The sequence below is a fragment of the Lagenorhynchus albirostris genome, chromosome 9 (genome assembly GCF_949774975.1).
Source record: "Lagenorhynchus albirostris chromosome 9, mLagAlb1.1, whole genome shotgun sequence".
Lineage (NCBI taxonomy): Eukaryota > Metazoa > Chordata > Mammalia > Artiodactyla > Delphinidae > Lagenorhynchus > Lagenorhynchus albirostris.
Window position 1 is genome coordinate 68772112 of NC_083103.1, and position 19802 is coordinate 68791913.

The window sequence follows — 19802 nt, forward strand, 5'->3', positions numbered from 1 at the left end:
TGGAAGCATGCTTGTCCAAAATGGCCACTGGGTATTCTACTAACATACTTTTCTCAAAGTAAGAAACAATCTCTAAGTACCTCTTAGAAATGTACAGTACTCAAAATTAAATTTAGAAATCAGAGCCTAACTTTAAAGGTATTTTATAAAGCAACTGCTGATGAATTATCATCACTGTCAATAAATATTTGTTAAAAATCAACTATCTTCATGCATGCTAGACACTAAATAAATTTTTATTAGAGCAAAAAACTTCTACAAGATAAATCAACTTTGCCTCAGAATTTATTCAGCCACGTCTACAAAACTATATTCAACTTTCAAAAGAGATTCAATGATTATAGGCTCCATTTATTAAAAATTGTCCTTGATTCACTTAATCACATAATCCAACTTAGAAAAACAGAAATGAAATTATAGAGGACTTTAAAAATAATCTTTAAAACTCACAGCACAGGCAGATCAAACTATAATATAAATTCCAGTGAAAATCTATTTGCCCCAAATACTGTACCCTCCTTTAAACACAATGGAACGCAAAGACTTATCAAGTCTCTGGATACATAAATTCTTAAGAACCAGACCCTATAGTAATAACAGCAAGTATTTTCTGAGTACTTTCTATGTGTCAGGTACTGAACTAAATGTTATACAACATCTCATTTAATCCTCAAAACAACACTCTGAGGTGGGTGGTAGTATTAATATCAATTTATAGCTGAGGAAACTGAGGTTTAGGGAGGGTAAAAAAAAAAAACAAAACACCCTATATAATATCAAGCCAGTAAGTCCTGGTTCTAGGATTCAAACCCAGGCCTGAGATCCCACAATCTAGCTTGTGACAGGTACATGTTTACCTGACCAAAATGCTGCAATCCTTAAAGAGGGGCCCTGCCCAAGTAGCCACCTGGCCTCCACCTTGACATCTCTCTCTCTCTCTCCTTAAATACAGTAACAAAAGGCCAAAAAGTCAGAAGTACAGAACAAAATCCTGATATGAATAATAATTTAAGTGTTTAATTTTACACTTATCCACAATAAGCAATGTTTAGTGTCACTACAAATGTACATATCATCTTAAACTGCAGGGAATATATCTACTAGTTTTAAGTTATATTGGCAATTTATAACTCACACAGGACTAACAAACTCTCAGGTTACACCATGTACCATTTAAGAAATGCATAGCTCTCATTTATATTGTAATTGTCCATTAAAACTTTTAATTTTATTTTCTATAATTTGAAATAGAAGCAAATATGATAATTCACATTACTTGGCTTTTAAGAATGTATTTTATTTGTTGACCCAATTTCCTCTGTAATCAAATTATTTACAGCCAAATACTTCTGTATCAAAGAAGTACGTCCAATAATCAGATTAGATAATGATCAAAGTTAAGCTCTAACAAGGATACCTGGTAAGAGAAAAGCAGTTATATAACCAATTTTAGAAAGGACTGTTTGAGTCTTTAGGTGCTTGGGAATTTGAAATCAATTCTACCACAAATCTCTCATAATAATTAGTATTCTTTGGCAGAAAGATGATTATAAAAATTCTCAAGATTAAAAAATAAAGTAAAATAAAAATGTAGATACATACCCAGAGCAAGATTCAGGTAAACATTTGAATCCTTTGGTGCCCTCTAGAGACAGAGACTGGCTATCTAATAGGACTTCCTATGATCTCACATGTTTACCAAAATGCAAAACACTGAAATAAATATTATAAAATAAAATTACTAAATTCAGTTGTTTCCATTGAGATCTCAAATTTACTAAATTCTACTATTTATTAACTTTTCAATTCAGTAATTTAATGGTTAAAATTCCAAAGGCAGATTATGTTCTTCAGCAAAGCTAAAATGTAGAATTAAAGACACAATACGCTACATTTGCATACTGCATATAAAATGCATAATGCATTTTATAAAGGCTTTTGCAAACCTTTTGTCAGCTGAGCCTCACAATAAATTTATGAGGAACATGGGGAGATTCTGCTACCGTTCCCATTTTACAAATAAGGAAACCGAGGCTTGAACGAGGCACAAGAGGGTCTTACCCAATGTGTGAGTTAAAACTGAGAGCACGGATTTGAATTCAGGTCTTCTGACTCTAAAGTCCATGGTCTTTGGTATCACAACATTTTTTTTTCTCTGAATGTAAAATCCCTTCCCAACTCTTCATGCTCATACACACTATTTTGTCTACCTGACATTTTCTTGAGTGTCTTAGAGTGAGAACAGAGAGGAGCTACTATAACCACCACGGACTAGAATCACTGGAAGCACCACAGTTCTTTTCCCCCTGTCGATTGTCCACAGTGGCTTAACGGGATCAAGAACAGCCATGTGACAGTTACAAAGCAGGAGATGCATACGTTTGTATGCGAACTAAACTCTTAATTCTTTGATTCGATGAAATACTGAACCTTTAATTTTATGTAGATTAAGGAGGTAAAAATCTTACAAATTTTAACTGTAAAAGTAGTAGCAATTAGTAAGGTTTAATCAAACCATGTGTCTTTTATTGGAGATTGCTATCAAGTGTGAGAACACCTCTGCAGAGAGGGAAAATCTCTGATGATGCTGTTTCAATGACCATCTGTCTGCTCTGCAGAGGTGAGGTGCTCAGCGTTGTGAAATCAGCTTTTCAAGTCTCAAGTCTGACTGAATGTCTTTTTCCATATTGCTCTTCATGCCTCAAAAGATCTTTCATCTATCTACAGCAAGCTTCTCCTTACCTTCCAGAGAGTCACTTTTTCTATGGGTAGAATATGTGCAAATGAGTTAAATTCTTCCATTCAACTTTGGAAGCATCTGATATCATTTCATAGGAGAAAGTCACCAATCCTAAGCTTCTATTTATTTTATGTACTTAACACAGTCTACGTCACACACATACACACAACTAAAATCAGACAATGTCCTGCCCAGTGATGAACAATTAATATACTGTGTGGCAGCTATGTCAGGCACCTAAGTTTCTGCCCAATTCACATGACCTAGGGGACACTGCTCATGCTCTGTGAGACTAGGTTTCCTCATTCATAAAATGAGTGTAGAATTTATATTACAGAGTAGTTGTAAAAAATTAAAGGATATATATCATAGCTTATAAATATAATATTATAAGGCATTATTAGCATTATTTATAACTTTAAATCAAGCTTGTTGGTAGCTCTCTTAGGAGATGATAGAAAAGATATAGTACTACCATGCTGCACAACCCTAGAAAGGCACCATTTCCACTGTATTCTATGTAAATGACTGCTAAGATGGTATGTCTATCTTGCCAATAAACAGCCTCTTAACTTAGTTAGCAGCCCTAAAAATATGTGACTTGTGGAACTAAATACTTGTAAACTCAAAGGCACATCATCTATAATGAGTCGTGCTGATAAAACCATCAACTCTCTTATTTATAAGAGAAAGACTCAGTGACCCTTTCCAACATTAAAAACCTAAGCTGGTGGCTTTATTAAATTTTGGCCTGCAGACCAAACCCATTCTACCACCTATTTTTGCAAATAAAATTTTATTGGAATACAGCCATATCTAATGTATTGTTGTCTATGGCTGAGTTGAGACAGAGATCATATGGCCTGCAAAACAGAAAATACTTATTATGGCCCTTTATAAAAAATGTTGCCAAATCTTGGTCTAAATATAAAATGAAGCAGTTTATAACTTAGAAAAATGAGTCAAATATATACTTAGATATATAGATTCTGTAGAACACATATTCTGCATTGAAATACTTATGAGGAGTTCTACATATTACTATATATAATGCCTACTACTGCACCATGCACTTGTGTATACTAATAAATGTTATTGATTAAAATAAAGAAGAGCAGAGGGTGAAGTAGGAATAATAGGCCAACTACCAGTTAAAGCACATAAAGAAATGTGCTTTGGCATTATTCTGATAGGGGAGCTTTTTTATTTCAGTGCTTTGCATGTTTGTTCAAATTGACAGTCTCTACCAAGACTGTAAACCACTCTTAAAACAAACCTTTATAATATGGAGAGAACTACAGAACACTGTACCTTTCTGGACACAGTATGTTTTTAGACAATGGCAATAATTATGAGATTTTAATAATGCCCACTTTTTAACTTCACTTTTTAGGCTGCTGGCTAATGCCTTATATACTTTTTTATAAAATATCAATGTAAAAAATATGCTACCAAAACATCCGTGTATCTGCTTTTGAGGTCTAAATTCCAAATAGCCAAGAATCAGTAAATTATGCCTGTTTTGATCTGAAAGAACAAGCATTATTGATATAATAGCAAGTAACGTAAAATTCAATTATAGCAGAATCCAACTTGCAAAAAAAAAAAACGACTAAAGGAAAATCTGAAAGATACATGATTTATGAAAGAAACACATTTTCATATTCAACCACAGCTTACTCAGAGGAAATATGATGCCATAACCATGGCATCAGAAGAAAATGATTTCAAAAACTGGAGAAAAATACTTACTTGTTTCACATTTTCAGCTAAGAAGACAATATAAACACTACAGAATCCCAGCTGTGTTATCACCAGAAAAAAATCAACCACACTCCTGAAAAGAGATACCCACAAATAAGTATTAATAAGAGCTGCTAAGATGTCGATGTATTTTTTCTCTTTTTAACTATTTTAAAACATTTCATAATAGTATTTATTCTTTTTACTTCATTACAATAAGAAATAGGCTTAAAGCATTTATTTTCTACAAAGAGCACGTATTTATGATCTGTTTATCACTAGAATTATTATTAAGCAAAAATATGTTACATAAGTTAAAAGCCCATATTTTCCCATCATTTCCTTCTGAAATTCAACAGTTTAAGAGTATCTGTCTAGGGCTTCCCTGGTGGCGCAGTGGTTGAGAGTCCGCCTGCCGATGCAGGGGACGCGGGTTCGTGCCCGGGTCCGGGAAGATCCCACATGCCGCCGAGCGGCTGGGCCCATGAGCCATGGCCGCTGAGCCTGCAGGTCCGGAGCCTGTGCTCCGCAACGGGAGAGGCCACAGCAGGGAGAGGCCCACGTACCGCAAAAAAGAAAAAAAAAAAAAAGAGTATCTGTCTATAAAATGATTTCATGAAAACATTTCATCAGTTACTTTAAGCCCATCTCTCCTACTTCTCAAGATCTTTTTCAGACCAACCCAGTGTATTTCCCAGCAAACAGGATGAACATATTCCCTACTATCCAAATCACTAATAAGAACAGGAATGGGAGAGGACTGGGGGCATGGCCCTAAGTCATTCCACCAGAGACCTCTCCAGGAGCTTAGCTCTGTTCATATTCTTTTAGATACTCTAAAAAATTCCAGCTACATAAAATAGCACATGGGAGTAGGAAAGGGAAATCACCGGTCAAATGAGCTTTATTTGGGTATTATTATAATCAAAAGTCGGCCTACATGTTATTAGTATACAGCCCATACCTTTCCCTATTGTTCTGGGAACAATTAGTGACACAAGAGCTTGCACTTACTAATTCGTTATAGTCTCTTGTTTGACCATTAATGTCAAGCAACCTAGTCTAAAAAATCTACAGACCCTCCTCCTCCCATTTGAAACTTGAAGCGCCCGTGCCCATCTTCAATCTTGCCATAACTCTCTAGTTCTTTATCGTTCTTCAGGGATCTCATTTAGTTAGTAATCTTGGTACCTTGAAATGAATTCAAGTTTCTTCTCACTGATGAATTACATATAAGGTATTCCCTTAAGATCTCTTCATCCACCTTTGATTTTAGTATCCTTACCAACAATCATTCCAGCCACTTCTATCTGAAAGCCATTCTTTTTGATAGAAAAAAATAGACAAAGTTGCCTATAGACTGGGGGCAAAGAAGGAAGAAGACAGGGTTCTGGGGGCAAATCCCTAGGGCATTAGGCTCTGTTTTCTTCCTTCTCCTACACAGCATATCAGGCTGTGAACTCTGAGCAGCTCATAAACACATCTAACGTCCTGAAAATCCCCAGAAAGGCCATATTGAACCATAAACTACTCTACTAACACTGCTCTTTTCCTTCTTTTAATTTCCACCGCATGTATCATTTGTACCATGGCCAGCATGTTGTGAATTGCCTGTGCTTATTTTCCAGTCCTGTATTTACCTGATTTTGATTAGCCATGTCCACCAATAATAAAGTTACATTTAAACAATACAAAAATAAAAACAAGATTATGCTAAAATACATACTTTGGATGTCTTAAGAACATGTAGCTAAACACCACAATTTTATTTGAAATAGAGATAGCAACATTTCTCTTGCTCTTTTTCCTTTACTTAATTATTGATCATGATTATACCAGAGGTTAGCTAGGTGCTTTCTAAATATCATTTTATTTAGACTACCATAATAATACTTCACAGGATTACTCATTTGATAGTGAAAAACTAAAACAAAATAAAAATACTTTGACCCAGGTCATAAATTTGTAAGATGGTAGAGTTGAGATTTGAATCCAAGTCTGTCTAACTCTAAATATTGTTTCCTCCCAACTTTATCACACTTTTGTTAATGTATCTTGCCAGGTTAAAATACTTAAAATTAATGTAAGTTTAAATATTATTAATACTTAAAATAATTACTAATAACATAGCAAGTACTTACCGTCCCCATGCTGCTTGCTTCTGCAGACAACTCCAAGGACTTACTTCCATAGCAAAACTCACAGTGTCACTATACCCTAATGTTGACCTTTTAAACCTGAAATTTAATGACATTACATGCATATGAAAAAGAAAAATTTTTAATTGGTCCATAAATCCATTTCTTGAAAAGAACATCAGATAAATGGGCTATACACTGACAGAGGAGTTTTTGAAATTTTGAGATCTGCATACTTCTAAAGTTATGTCATGAAATTAAAAATTTTTATATACCCTTCTTACCGGTATATTAGTTTTTATCCACTGTTAAAGTTTATGTATTTGTTGTATAACGTAGTATTTGTGTTTCACTGATTTAAATGTTTCAATTATCTAAAAACATCAACTACACTGTTCATGCTTAAATTATTCCATTCTTAGAATGGCATTACTTAATACATCTGTACAGGGCTTTATAATATATTGTTACACAAACTACCCTATTTAATCATCAAAATAGCCATGTTGTCTCTCCTATTTTTTTTAAGTATATATTGTTATTTAAAGATCATAAATGACGTGCCCGAAGTTTTAAGAACATTTAGCAACAACAAAAAAGAGTTAAGATTAGAATGTTAGTTTATCAGAATAGACAATATTCGTTTTTTTAAAAAGTTGGTTCACTATCCAATAGAATCATTTTATGATGCAAAAATAAAGAAAACAAAATATTGTTTCACTGACTATCTACCAACCCACATATCAGCAAAGAGCAGCAAAGGCATTACACCCAAAATGAAATTACTAACAAATTAAAGACCATTATTCTTTAACTAAAAGTAGCCCTGCTGCCTCCACTTTCCCCATATAACTTCCCTGAGTTTTTTCACTTACACTAAATAAAAGAAACCATTCTATTTCACTTCTTTTAAAAGAAGTATATATATTCTGACTAGATTGCAATCATATGAAATCCTATGTTTTCCCATATTCATTATCCTAGACTTGTCTATGTAACAGATTATAGGAAATACAACTTCTAGTTGCAAAGCACAGTAGAAATATAAGACTATCTGATACTTTAAATAAATATATAGATTTAAGATAAATTAAATAGACTTGACAAATCCACATTTACCTCTGACATAGAAAGTGACTGCAACGTACCAAAATGTGCATACAGTGAACAGAAATAATTCCTATAAACACAAGGCTGATTGGTCCAAGCTGTGAGGGAAACATTTTATAATATTTAAATATTTCAGTTTAATAAAAATCAAGTTACCTTATAAACAATGAGACAACAGACTACTAATTTGCAGTGAGTAAATATTTGTTAGACAAAATGATTAAAGAGTCATTTGCATAAGGGAAATTAGTGAACCTGATACAGAAAGAATTTAGTAATATTTAAGACAACCACATATGATTCCATCTTATCGACTTGGCTATCCAAAGCTATGAATGTAGAGTAGAGGTATGCAACAAAGTAGAATAGAATACAACATCATACTTAACATCGCATGGCAAATCTGTGACTATCAGTGTCTCACCATTATAAGTATATGCAACTATGAATCATTATCTAAATGACTAAAAAGCACTGTATCATCTGGCATTGTGGGCAATCTACTTCTTCCATAGATTGCTTGTTGAGAATTACGTGTGAGAAACTGTGCCTAGAAAATAATTATTTGAAAAAGTGGTACATAAAAATTTTCAAGTACTTATTTACTAAAAATAAAATGATGCCTGATTATTGAGAGAGAGACAAAATGCTGCCAAAGTTTATTTTTATAATCAGAAACTTTAAAGTTTCTCTAAATTAGGGTGGACAAAGTCCAATGCAGAGAAAGATGATAGTTACAACTGTTGTTAAGAAAACTGGTCAGTTAAAAAAAGTTAAATATAATTTCACTACTTCATAAGTGAATTCTCCCCTACCAGGATTCTCTATAATTACAATAATTGGTTCTAACAAAACTTTGAATATTTGTTTTCAAAAGATATTGTTATTCCTAGGGGCTTCCCTGGTGGCGCAGTGGTTGAGAGTCCACCTGCCAATGCAGGGGACTTGGGTTCGTGCCCCGGTCCGAGAAGATCTCACATGCTACAGAGCGGCTGGGCCCATAAGCCATGGCCGCTGAGCCTGCACATCCGGAGCCTGTGCTCCGCAATGGGAGAGGCCACAGCAGTGAGAGGCCCACGTACCGCAAAAAAACAAAAACAAACAACAAAAAAAGATATTATTATTCCTTTTCTTAACTATTATTCTTTAAGTCTGAAAACTACATATTTTATTTGGAATCTAAAAAACTATAAAATTTCACCAATACAAATACTCTATAAATGTTTGTTGATATGAACATATTACTTAAATTCCTGAAAATCCAAAAGAATAATAAGATATAACCATATCTGGAAAAATCAAATAGTGATTTAGGATCTTTCTGTCAAATATTATAAATAAGTAATTAAGTAGAAGTGAAAAGAGTAATTAACTCTCATTTTTAGATATTATTATCACAGTTCACATAATTTTATCAGCAACAGCTAAATGATTATCTAATTGTCACCTGACCAGGTTATATTTGACTAGGTCAGATGTTAACTTGTAATTTTTGCTGTAAATTAAGACTGATAACTGTATTTTAACTAGAGATTACAAAGATGAGTCTTACCACTATGCCTGCATTTTTTATTGCCAGTGGAAGTCCTAAAAGACCAGTTCCAATATTTCCCTTAAGAAGATGCATAAGAGTTTGTACAAATCTGAAAAGTAAAAGTTGTAAGATTTAAACATTTTAGAACAAAAGCTATTAAAATCACATGACCATGGTTTTCGCATTAAAAGGGAACTAAAAATTAATCTAGGCAAGGAATCAAATTAACATTTCCATTCAACCAGAAGTTGAATGAGCCAAAAGTTATATTTGGTTCAAGTCCTATCTTTGCTACTTAAAAGTGGAATACAGAGGGTTACTATGGAGATTAAATGAGTTATTTAAGTGAAAGTATTTTTGTATTTATTAAAGTAATAAAGAAAAGGTAATTTTCTCATAAGATTCTTTGCTGCTATGATATTCAGAACAATGTTGAAGACTATATACAGCTAAGCTGGTAAAACAGCAATTTGTTGCACTATCTATGTAATCATGATATTAAACATAGCTGATCTATGATTATCAACCTCAGAGGAAGTTAATTAAAAGAAAAAACATACAATTTCTAAAACTATGTGTATCATCAGGTAAGATAAATACTAATTAACTTTCAGACAACATGAACTCCCAAGGGATTTCACCTAAGAAAAGTTTCCAAGAGGCATTTGAAGGAGGTCTCTTGACCAAGAAAAAACAAATTAAACTAGGAAGAATAGCACAAATTTTTATCTTATGAAACAAAAATGCTTGCCTAAAAATTTTTTTACTTTATTCTTTTTTGATCAATTAAAATGTTACTTTGCTTAACTGTTAAATCACTATTAGAATAATACCTTATTCAAATCTATTCATGATGACAAAATAACAAAAAAAGTTTAAAAAATGTTCCACTGCTTCCCTGGGACCATGACTTTGTTTCATACCATTCACTCAACATAAAGAAGTGTTTACTACCTACTTCCCACGGTCTAACTCCTAACCATTTCAGAAGCCCCTTCTCTTAAAATTTCTCTTCCTCTCAATCTGATCTCCCTTCTTTCAAGATCCATAGCATTTGATACATATCATCATTTTAGTAATTCCTACACACGGCTCTGTAATTTAGATGTGTTTCTTCCTTCCCAAATAGACTATAAACGCCTTGAGGGTGAGAACCGTATCTTATTCATCTTTGTGTCTTCTGTAGTATCTACTTAAGTGCCTGGTCCATAGCAGATGATTACAAAATATACACTGAGTGAAAAGAGAAAATGACATTTAACCTTAACACTTACGAAATACCCTCTTGACCATCAAGCTGGTAACGCTTCTGAACAGGCAGGAGCTCTTGCTCGTGTTCTTCATCTGATGTCCCATCAAAGTTTTGCTCATTTATTAAGGGTCTCATTATATCCATATCTTTAAAAAGAAAAAGTGCTTCACTACCATTTTAAAACTTGGCTTAAAGCTGGTATAAATAACAGTTTTAATAGGACATGCCATTTGTACGCATCTTTACTATTTCCACCCTAAGTTAATTCACATTAATACTTTTGAGTTCTACCGTATTTAGAAAGAAACAACTAGACTCATTTGCTGGATATTTGGTTTGGACTAAGCAGTGCAAAGTGAAAAGCATAAGTATTCAATGCAAAATGTTTTCTGTTTTGTCTACCTGAGGTTTATAGTAAATGATGATAGAATTACGGGGTGAAAAATGTGAAGAAATAATAAAATGAACTTCCATCTCTTGTTAGCTTCAAATCATACTGAGTACATAAATGGTAATCATATTTTTATTTATTTTTATTCTTAAAAATTAAAAAAACTTTTTAACTGAAGTAGAGTTGTATAATATTATATGTTACAGGTGTATGTATAGTGGTTCACAATTTTTAAAGGTTATACTCCATTTATAGTTATAAAATATTGGCTATATTCCCCATGTTGTACAATATATCCTTGTAGCTTATTTTATATCTAATAATTTGTACCTCATAATCCCCTACCCCTATATTGCCCCTCCCCCCTTCCTTCTCCCCACTGGCATCCACTAGTTTGTTCTCCATACCCGTGAGTCTGCTTTTTTGTTATACTCACTAGTTTGTTGTATTTTTTAGATTCCACATAAGTGATATCATACAGTATTTGTCTGTCTGATATAATACCTTCCAAGTCCATACGTGTTGTTGCATATGGCAAAATTTCATTCTTTTTTATGGCTGAGTAGTATCCCATTGTGCATACATACCACATCTTCTTTATCCACCCATCTGTTCATAAACACTTAGGTTGCTTCCATATCTTGGCTATTGTAAATAATGCTGTTGTGCACATTGGGGTGCATGTAGCTTTTCAAATTAGTGTTTTGGGTTTTTTTGTACATATACCCAGGAGTGGAATTGCTGGCAAGCATAATTTTAAATGCTTTAAGAAGATTATAAAGACATTCCAATCTTTAAATTTTTAGTACCACAATCTATTCTTATATCTAGCAATTTTTAGCATGATTTTGCTCCTTCTGAGGAGAAAGATAACACTAGTCATCACTGTCTGTCTTGTTCTCGTAAAATTCACTAAATTCAAATTTATTGAGATGACTGACATGCATTAGTAAGGTCTGAAGTATAGGATATTTTAAAGAAGTGAAAGTTTTTTCCATTCAAATACATACAATAAACCTACGTAACAGGGAATTGGGGTAACCTAAATGATTTAGTTGGAAATGACTGATTGACATAACTTTTTAAAACTTATTTTGTAATAATTTCAAACTTACATTAAATTTGCATGAATAGTACAAAAAACCCTCCCATGTACCCTTTACAGGCTCAACAAATTTTAATATTTTGCCATGTTTTCTTTTTCTCTCTCAAATGTTTATCACTTGTTATTAACTATTTGAGAGTACATTACATATATCATGCCATTTTACCCTATCACTAGCATGTATTCCCTATGAACAAGAATATTTTCCTGAATATTCACAGTAATCAAGTTCAAGTAGTTTAATATTGATCAATACTTTTACTTAAGCTACATTCTATTTTCCAGTTTCATCAACTGTACTAATAAGGTTCTCTTAGTAATATTTTTTTTGGATCATGTATTGCATTTAGTTGAGCTATTCTACTAGCTACCTTTGCCATTTTATCTTTTATGGTGCCCTTAATCCTCTTTTTTTCTTATTCTTTTTTTTTTTTTTTTTTTTTGCGGTACACAGGCCTCTCACTGTTGTGGCCTCTCCCGTTGCAGAACACAGGCTCCGGACGCACAGGCTCAGCGGCCATGGCTCACGGGCCCAGCCGCTCTGTGGCATGTGGGATCTTCCCGGACCGGGGCACGAACCCGTGTCCCCTGCATCGGCAGGCGGACTCTCAACCGCTGCGCCACCAGGGAAGCCCATTCTTATTCTTTTACTATCTTGTTTATCAGTTTTAAATGGTGTCCTCTGACTTCCACCTATACAACAATTAATGGTCTAATTCTACTTTTGCCTTTCTGTGTCTCTTCTTCTCTCATCTTTCAGTTGTATTCTTTCTATCTACTTTGGCAATTTACAAAATGCTTTACATACTGTTGTTCAATCATGTCGCCACTCATGTCTTAGACTTAAATCTACAATCAGTGTGTTAAATGCTTGTGATCAGTCCTCTGCCGAAGTTTCCTCAATCATCCCTTTGCTGGAAGAAGTTCATTCTCCTGTAGAATGTGCATCAGAACCACCTGCAGGGCTTGCTTAAACACAAATTGATATACTCCATGCCAAAGCTTCTGATTTTAGCAGGTCTGAGGTGGACCTGAGAATATAAATTTTTAACAAGGTCCCAGGGGACTCTGATGTTGCTGGTCTGGGGACTACACTCTGAGAACCACTGCTCTAGTAGATTGCTCAGGAAGGACTCATGAGCTCAGTATTCCCTGAATTTTTGTATGTTTTAAACTATATTCTATAGCCTTGATATGAAGGACAGCTAGACAGAACATCCTTGGCTCATACTTTCTACCCCTGAGTTTTTTGGAAAATGCTGCTCTACTCTTACTTTACCTTGTATGCTAGTCTTGAGAAGTATTATGTCAGACTAATTTTCTCAGCCATTACATAATTTGTTCTTTTCGCTTGAGGTCCTGAGGAATCTTCCCTTGTTTTAAAAGTCTAATGGTTTTATTATATGTCTTAGGGTTGAGCAGTCTGAGTCAAAAGGGTACAAAGTAGGTCTGTTTGATATACAGATTTAGGTTTTCTTTATTTCTGGAAAATTTTCTTGGATTATATCTTTAAGCATTTGTTTGGTTCAAATATTTTGCTTTTCTTTTTTAGAGATTCCAATTACATGCTGGATCTTTGTTGTCTGTCTTCCATTTCAACTACTTTCTCTAGAACCCTTTTACTGTCTTTCTTTACCTCATTTAAATTCTTCTTTGAAATTCAATGACTTAAATTTTCATTTCAATATTTCCCTTAGGCACCTTGTAATTTATTCTTTATTTATGATTTCTCCTATTGCTAGGCATTTCATTGACAGGGATCCTAGTTTGACAGGATTTCCTTCTGTTAGCACAGTGAAGTTCAGTTTATTTAATGGATGATGTTGAGTTATCAGGGGTCATAGGGAGTAACTGGCATGTCTTCTGGTTCTTTTCCATTTCTGCAGAATCTTCAATTTCCCCCCTGTTACTTTCCTTCTTCTCTTTACTTCCAGGGATCTGAGGGGCATTTCCACTGCTTTTTTATCTCCTTCTCCTCCAGAGGCAATGTTTTGCTAAGGCTGCCTCCTCTATGCCTGCTAATGTTCAAATTCCTTCCCTGTATTCCTGGAATACAGGAATACCCTGTGTTCCTTCCCTGTGAATTACCAACTCCCCGACCTGACCTCTGTTTAGACTTTTAACACTTTAGTTTAGATTTTCTCTTTCTAAGGGAGATTTTCACTGTGCTTCTTCCAAGCCTCCTGCTCCCCTTCCTCTTTTCCACAGAGATTCTAAAGACGACTCCTCCATTCTCCATATTTGCAGCAGTGACAGGAGCTCTGTTTGAAATTTTGTTTATTTTTCTATTTACAGATTATTTGAAGTTTGTGGTATCCTTGGTCTCCTATTAATGCTATAAGAATAATTTCATGAATGTGTTTACTTGTGCTCCTTGTTGAATTAACAGGTTTTGGGGGAGGATATATGAAGAGATTAGGATTTAGGCAGCTGCCATTATCCCAGTGCTATTTGGAACTCAGCACAACAGTTTTTCACAAGAGTAAAGTTATGCTTTAAGATACTGAAAGATTCTTTAGCTTTGTAATATATTTTGAAATCAGGAAGTGTGATCAGATTTGTTCTTTTTCAGAATTCTTTGGGATATTTAAGGTCTTCTGTAATTAAAGCATTATGATATTGGCATAATGACAGACATACAGACCAACAGAACAGAATAGAGAGCCCAGAAATCAGTCTATGCAACTGATCTTCAACAAGGGTGCCAAGAATACACAATGTGGAAAAGACAGTGTTTTCAACAAATGGTGCTCAGAATACTGGGTATCCACATACAAAAGAATGAAATTGGATTTTTATCTTATACCATACACAAAAATCAACTCAAAATGGATTAAAAACTTACATGTAAACTTGAAACTGTAAAACTTCTACAAGAAAACATAGGAGGAAAGGTTTAGATATTGGTTTTGGCAATGATTTCATGAATATGTCACCAAAAGTACAGTTAACTAAAGCAAAAACAGGTAAGTGGGACTACATCAAACTAAAAAGCTTCTGCACAGCAAAGGAAACAATCAACAGAGTGAAAAGTCAATCTAAGGAATGGGAGAATGTATTTGCAAACCATATATCTGATAAGGGGTTAATTTCCAAAGTACATAAGGAACTCCTTCAACTAAAGAGCAAGAAAAACAAAAACAAATAAAAAGAGAACCTAATAACCTGATTAATAAATTGGCTAAAGATTTGAACAGACACTTCTCCAAAGAAGACATACAAATGGCCAACAGAAAAGATGCTCAATATCACTAATCATCATGAAATGCAAATCAAAATCACAGTGAAATGTCACTTCATACATGGTAGGGTGGCCGTTATCAAAAAGCAAAAGGCAAAAAAGCAACAAGTAAAATTAATTTTAATAACATTTTATTTAACCCAATATATCCAAAATATTATCATTTCAATGATAATGTAATCAATATAAAAATTATTAACAAGATATTTTACATTCTATTTTTCATACTAAGTCTTAGAAATCTAGAGTGTATTTTATAATTACAACATATTTTAATTCAGACAAACCATATTTCAGATCAGATACACATATGGCTAAAGGCTACCATGCTGGACAAAAGTAAAGTTTTGTGCAGAGGCATGACATGATCTGATTTATATTTTACCCAGGATTCCTCTGGGCCTATCTTTTCATGTAGAAAATGAGAGTAGTAATTTCTACCTCACGGGGGTTTTGTGACAGTGAAATGGGACAATATATATGAAGCATAGAGCCTCATCCTTGGCACATAATAAGTAATCAATAAATATTAGTTTTCTTCCCCTTCCTACATAATGAAATATTAGAAAAAAAATTTGTTTTACAGGATTTTAAAATATAAATCTGACATGAATTTAATTCATTTACTACTAATAATTAATAATTCTGAGCACTTATGCGCTACAAATGGTGCTATAATACTGAGTATGCATACAGACAAAATATGTTATGCCAGACAGAAGGAAATTGAGACTAGTGAAGGAGACAAATACTTAAAAACCTAACATTGGATAAGCTTTAACAGAGGTAAGAACATATGAAATAAAACAGGAATACTCATGCAAAGTAATTAAAAATTACAAAATCCAACTTACATTACACATAAAGTCTATTACTTGCCAATGTCTTGCCTTTGGCCAAATATTGAATTGGACAGCTCTGAAAAATGCTTGTGATTACTATAGTCAAGAATTAACAATGCTTTATATGGTGTTAGAGAATGTTCTGATTTCATTCTTTTACACGCAGCTATCCAGTTTTCCCAGCACCACTTATTGAAGAGACTATCTTTTCTCCATTGTATATTCTTGCCTCCTTTGTCACAGATTAATTGTCCATAAGTGTGTGGATTTATTTCTGGGCTCTCTTTCTGTTCCATTGATCTGTATCTGCTCTAGTGCCAGTACCATACCGTTTTAATTACTGTAGCTTTGTGGTATAATCTGAAGTCGGGAACTGTGATTCCTCCAGCTTTGTTCTTTTTTATCCAGACTGTTTTGGCTATTTGGGGTCTTTTGTGTTTCCACACAAATTTTAAATGTAATTGTTCTAGTTCTGTGAAAAACGTCATTGGTATTTTCAAAGCAATTGCACTGAATTTGTAGATTGCACAATGGAATACTGCTCAGCCATAAACAAGAATGAAATTTTGCTATTTGCAACAACATGGATGGACTTGGAAGTCATTATGCTAAATGAAATAAGTCAGACAGAGAAATGTAAATACTGTATGATATCACTTATATGTGGAATCTAAAAAATACAACAAACTGGTGAATATAACAAAAAAGAAGCAAACCCACAGATATGGAGGACAAACTAGTGGCTACCAGTGGGGAGATGGAAGGGAGGAGGGGCAATAAAGAAGTAGGGAGTTAAGAGGTACAAACTATTAGGTATAAAATAAGCTACAAGGATATATTGTACAATGTGGGGAATATAGCCAATATATTATAGTAACTATAAGTGGAATATAATCTTTAAAAATTGTGAATCACTATATTGTACACCTGTAACTTATTTAATACTGTACAGCAACTATATTTCAGTTTAAAAAAAAAGAATTAACAATGCCTTATAAAATAAATTATTAATCAATAGATATCAAGCTACCTAGACAAAATTATTTCTATTTACAAATAGAAAAATATAAATGAATAAGAAGTACTAGCTTCATTCAATATTATAAACCATACATTATACACCATATGTATACATTAATGGTGCATACAATTGGAACATTCTTAGGCAGTGCTTTTTATGCTCTCTTATGTTGCCCAGGCAATTGTTTCAACCTGAATTTTCTAACCTAAAATCAACCTAAATTTCCACCTGTTGTCAGAATAGAGAAAAATCACATTCATTTAGCAATATGTATTGAAACCTTTAAAATGTTTATCCTTTTCACCGAGTAATTCCACTTCTGCAAATCCAGTATATGGAGAAAAGGATTTCTGCACAAAGATCTTAATCAAAACACTATACTGGGGCTTCCCTGGTGGCGCAGTGGTTGAGAGTCCGCCTGCCGATGCAGGGGACACGGGTTCGTGCCCCGGTCCAGGAAGATCCCACATGCCGCGGAGCGGCTGGGCCCGTGAGCCATGGTTGCTGGGCCTGCGCGTCCGGAGCCTGTGCTCCGCAACGGGAGAGGCCACAACAGTGAGAGGGCCGCGTACTGCAAAAAAACACAAAAAAACAAAAAAAACCACTATACTGAAAATTTGGAAACAACCTAAATGTGCAACAATCAGGAAACTGCTAAATTCACTACAGCAGTGATCCCCAACCTTTTTGGCACCAGCGACCGGTTTCATGGAAGACAATTTTTCCACTGACTGGGAGGGGGAGGGTGCAGCGATGGTTCAGGCGGTAATTCAAGCGATGGGGAGTGGGAGATGAAGCTTCACTCACTCACCTTCCAGAGGTCCCCATCCTCTTTGAAATAATGTGCAGACCTTAAGGGAACCTGTATCTTAAGAACTCTACCAGTGCTTTTCACACAGACACCCCATTTTTTAAATTCTTTTTTAAATTAAATAATATTTGGTCATTGTAGAAAATCAGAAAATATAAAGATAAGCAACATTTTTGAAAATAAAATGACCTCATCACCTAGAAACTACTGCTGGCAACATTTTAGAGTATACACAAACACATACACTCACTCCAGTATATTTTCATTCAGTCCCATGGCTTTAAATATTATCTTCATGATGATGACTTCCAAATTCATATCTCCAGCCGAGACATCTCCCTAACTCTAGACATAAATCCACCTGCCTACTCGACATTTACACTTTCATATCTAATAGACATTTCAAACTCAGCATGCCCCAAACTGAACTCCTCATCTTCACCACCAAACCTGCTCTTCCTGGCTTAACCCATCTCAACTGGCTATGGATTACTGTATAACAACTTATCGCTGCCATCAGGATGCCTCAGTTCTAGGCCATGTGGGCCCTTCCTTACAATTGCTTATCCTTGCAACATGGCAGCTGCCTCTCCCCAAGTAACTAATCCAAAAATGAGAGCCTGGCACAATGCCTTTTAGGACCTAGCTTTGAAGTCAAACATTATCACTTCCACCATAATCTATTCAATAGAAGCAAGTTACTAAATACAGCCCACACTCAAAAGGAAGGAAATTAAGTTCCTCCTCTTGACGACAGAAACATCAGAGAATCTGTAGACGTATTGTACAACAACCACAACATCTCATCTGATGGCAATTTCATTCTTCTAGACACTCAGGTCCCTGGAGTTATCCTTGTCTCTGTCTCACTCTCACCCCTCATCTAATCTGTTAGGAAATCATTCTCATTCTACTTTAAATATATATCCAGAGTCTAACCATTTCTCTCCACTCCCACTGCTGCTACCACTACTGCTGTGAAGGACATGTACACCTGTCTCCTGAATTGCTGAAATACCCTGCTTCTACTTTAGCCCCGTACAGTGCACTCTTCACACAGTATGATCCTTTTAGAATTTAAGTCAGATCATGTCTCTCCTCTGCTGAAACCCTGCACTGGCTCCCCATTCTCTCAGAGCAAACGCCAAAGGCTTCACATGGAACTGCAAGACCCTACATCAGAGGCCTCCAACCCCCAGGCTGTGGACCGGTACCGGTCCACGGCCTGTTAGGAACCAGGCCGCACAGCAGGAGTTGAGTGGCAGGTGAGCAAGCAACGCTTCATATGCCGCTCCCCATCACTCCCGTTACTGCCTGAACCATCCCCCCACCCCACCCCCCGCACTCACCGGGTGGAAAAACTGTCTTCCACGAAACCAGTCCCTGGTGCCAAAAAGGTTGGGGACCGCTGTCCTACATAATCTGGCCTCATCACCACCTTGATCATTCTGCTTCAGCCTCCTTGCCCTCCTCACTACTTCTGTCTTTACTCCAGCTGTTCTTTCTGCCTAGAAGAGTCTTTCCTCAGATATCCACTTGACTAATTCCCTCACCTTTTCCAAGCCTTTGCTCAAGTCCCACCTATTCAATAAGGCCCATTCTGACTACTTTATAAAATGCTATAAACTGCCTAACTCCCACGCTCTCTCTGGATTTCCCTTACTCTGCTCTTTTTTCCATAGCACTTTTAGCCTAATGTACTTTAAATTAACCGATAATTGTCTTTACTGTTCATTGTCTGCTTCCTCTTACTAGAATATAAGTTCCATGAGAGCAGGAATCTTGATCTGTGTTGTTCACAAATGTATCACAGTTGTATCCCAAATGCCTAAAGCAGTGCCTAGCACATAGGAGAAGCTCCACAAATATGTGTT

At 35.1% G+C, this 19802-nt stretch overlaps 1 protein-coding gene across 3 annotated transcripts in view; it reads right to left on the reverse strand.

Moving 5' to 3' along the window:
- The window catches only part of SLC36A4 (solute carrier family 36 member 4), a 44740-nt gene that overhangs the window by 23149 nt on the left and 1789 nt on the right, over positions 1–19802 (reverse strand). The window contains exons 2-6 of one of the 3 annotated variants that reach the window (XM_060160207.1): positions 10540–10663; positions 9284–9374; positions 7741–7829; positions 6625–6720; positions 4493–4577 (exon numbers count right to left, since the gene is read on the reverse strand). In XM_060160207.1, the coding sequence (XP_060016190.1) occupies positions 4493–4577; positions 6625–6720; positions 7741–7829; positions 9284–9374; positions 10540–10663 (485 nt within the window). Of the gene's footprint in view, positions 1–4492; positions 4578–6624; positions 6721–7740; positions 7830–9283; positions 9375–10539; positions 10664–19802 lie in introns of those variants that run through there. The other 2 variants (XM_060160208.1, XM_060160209.1) reach the window with 2 other exon arrangements.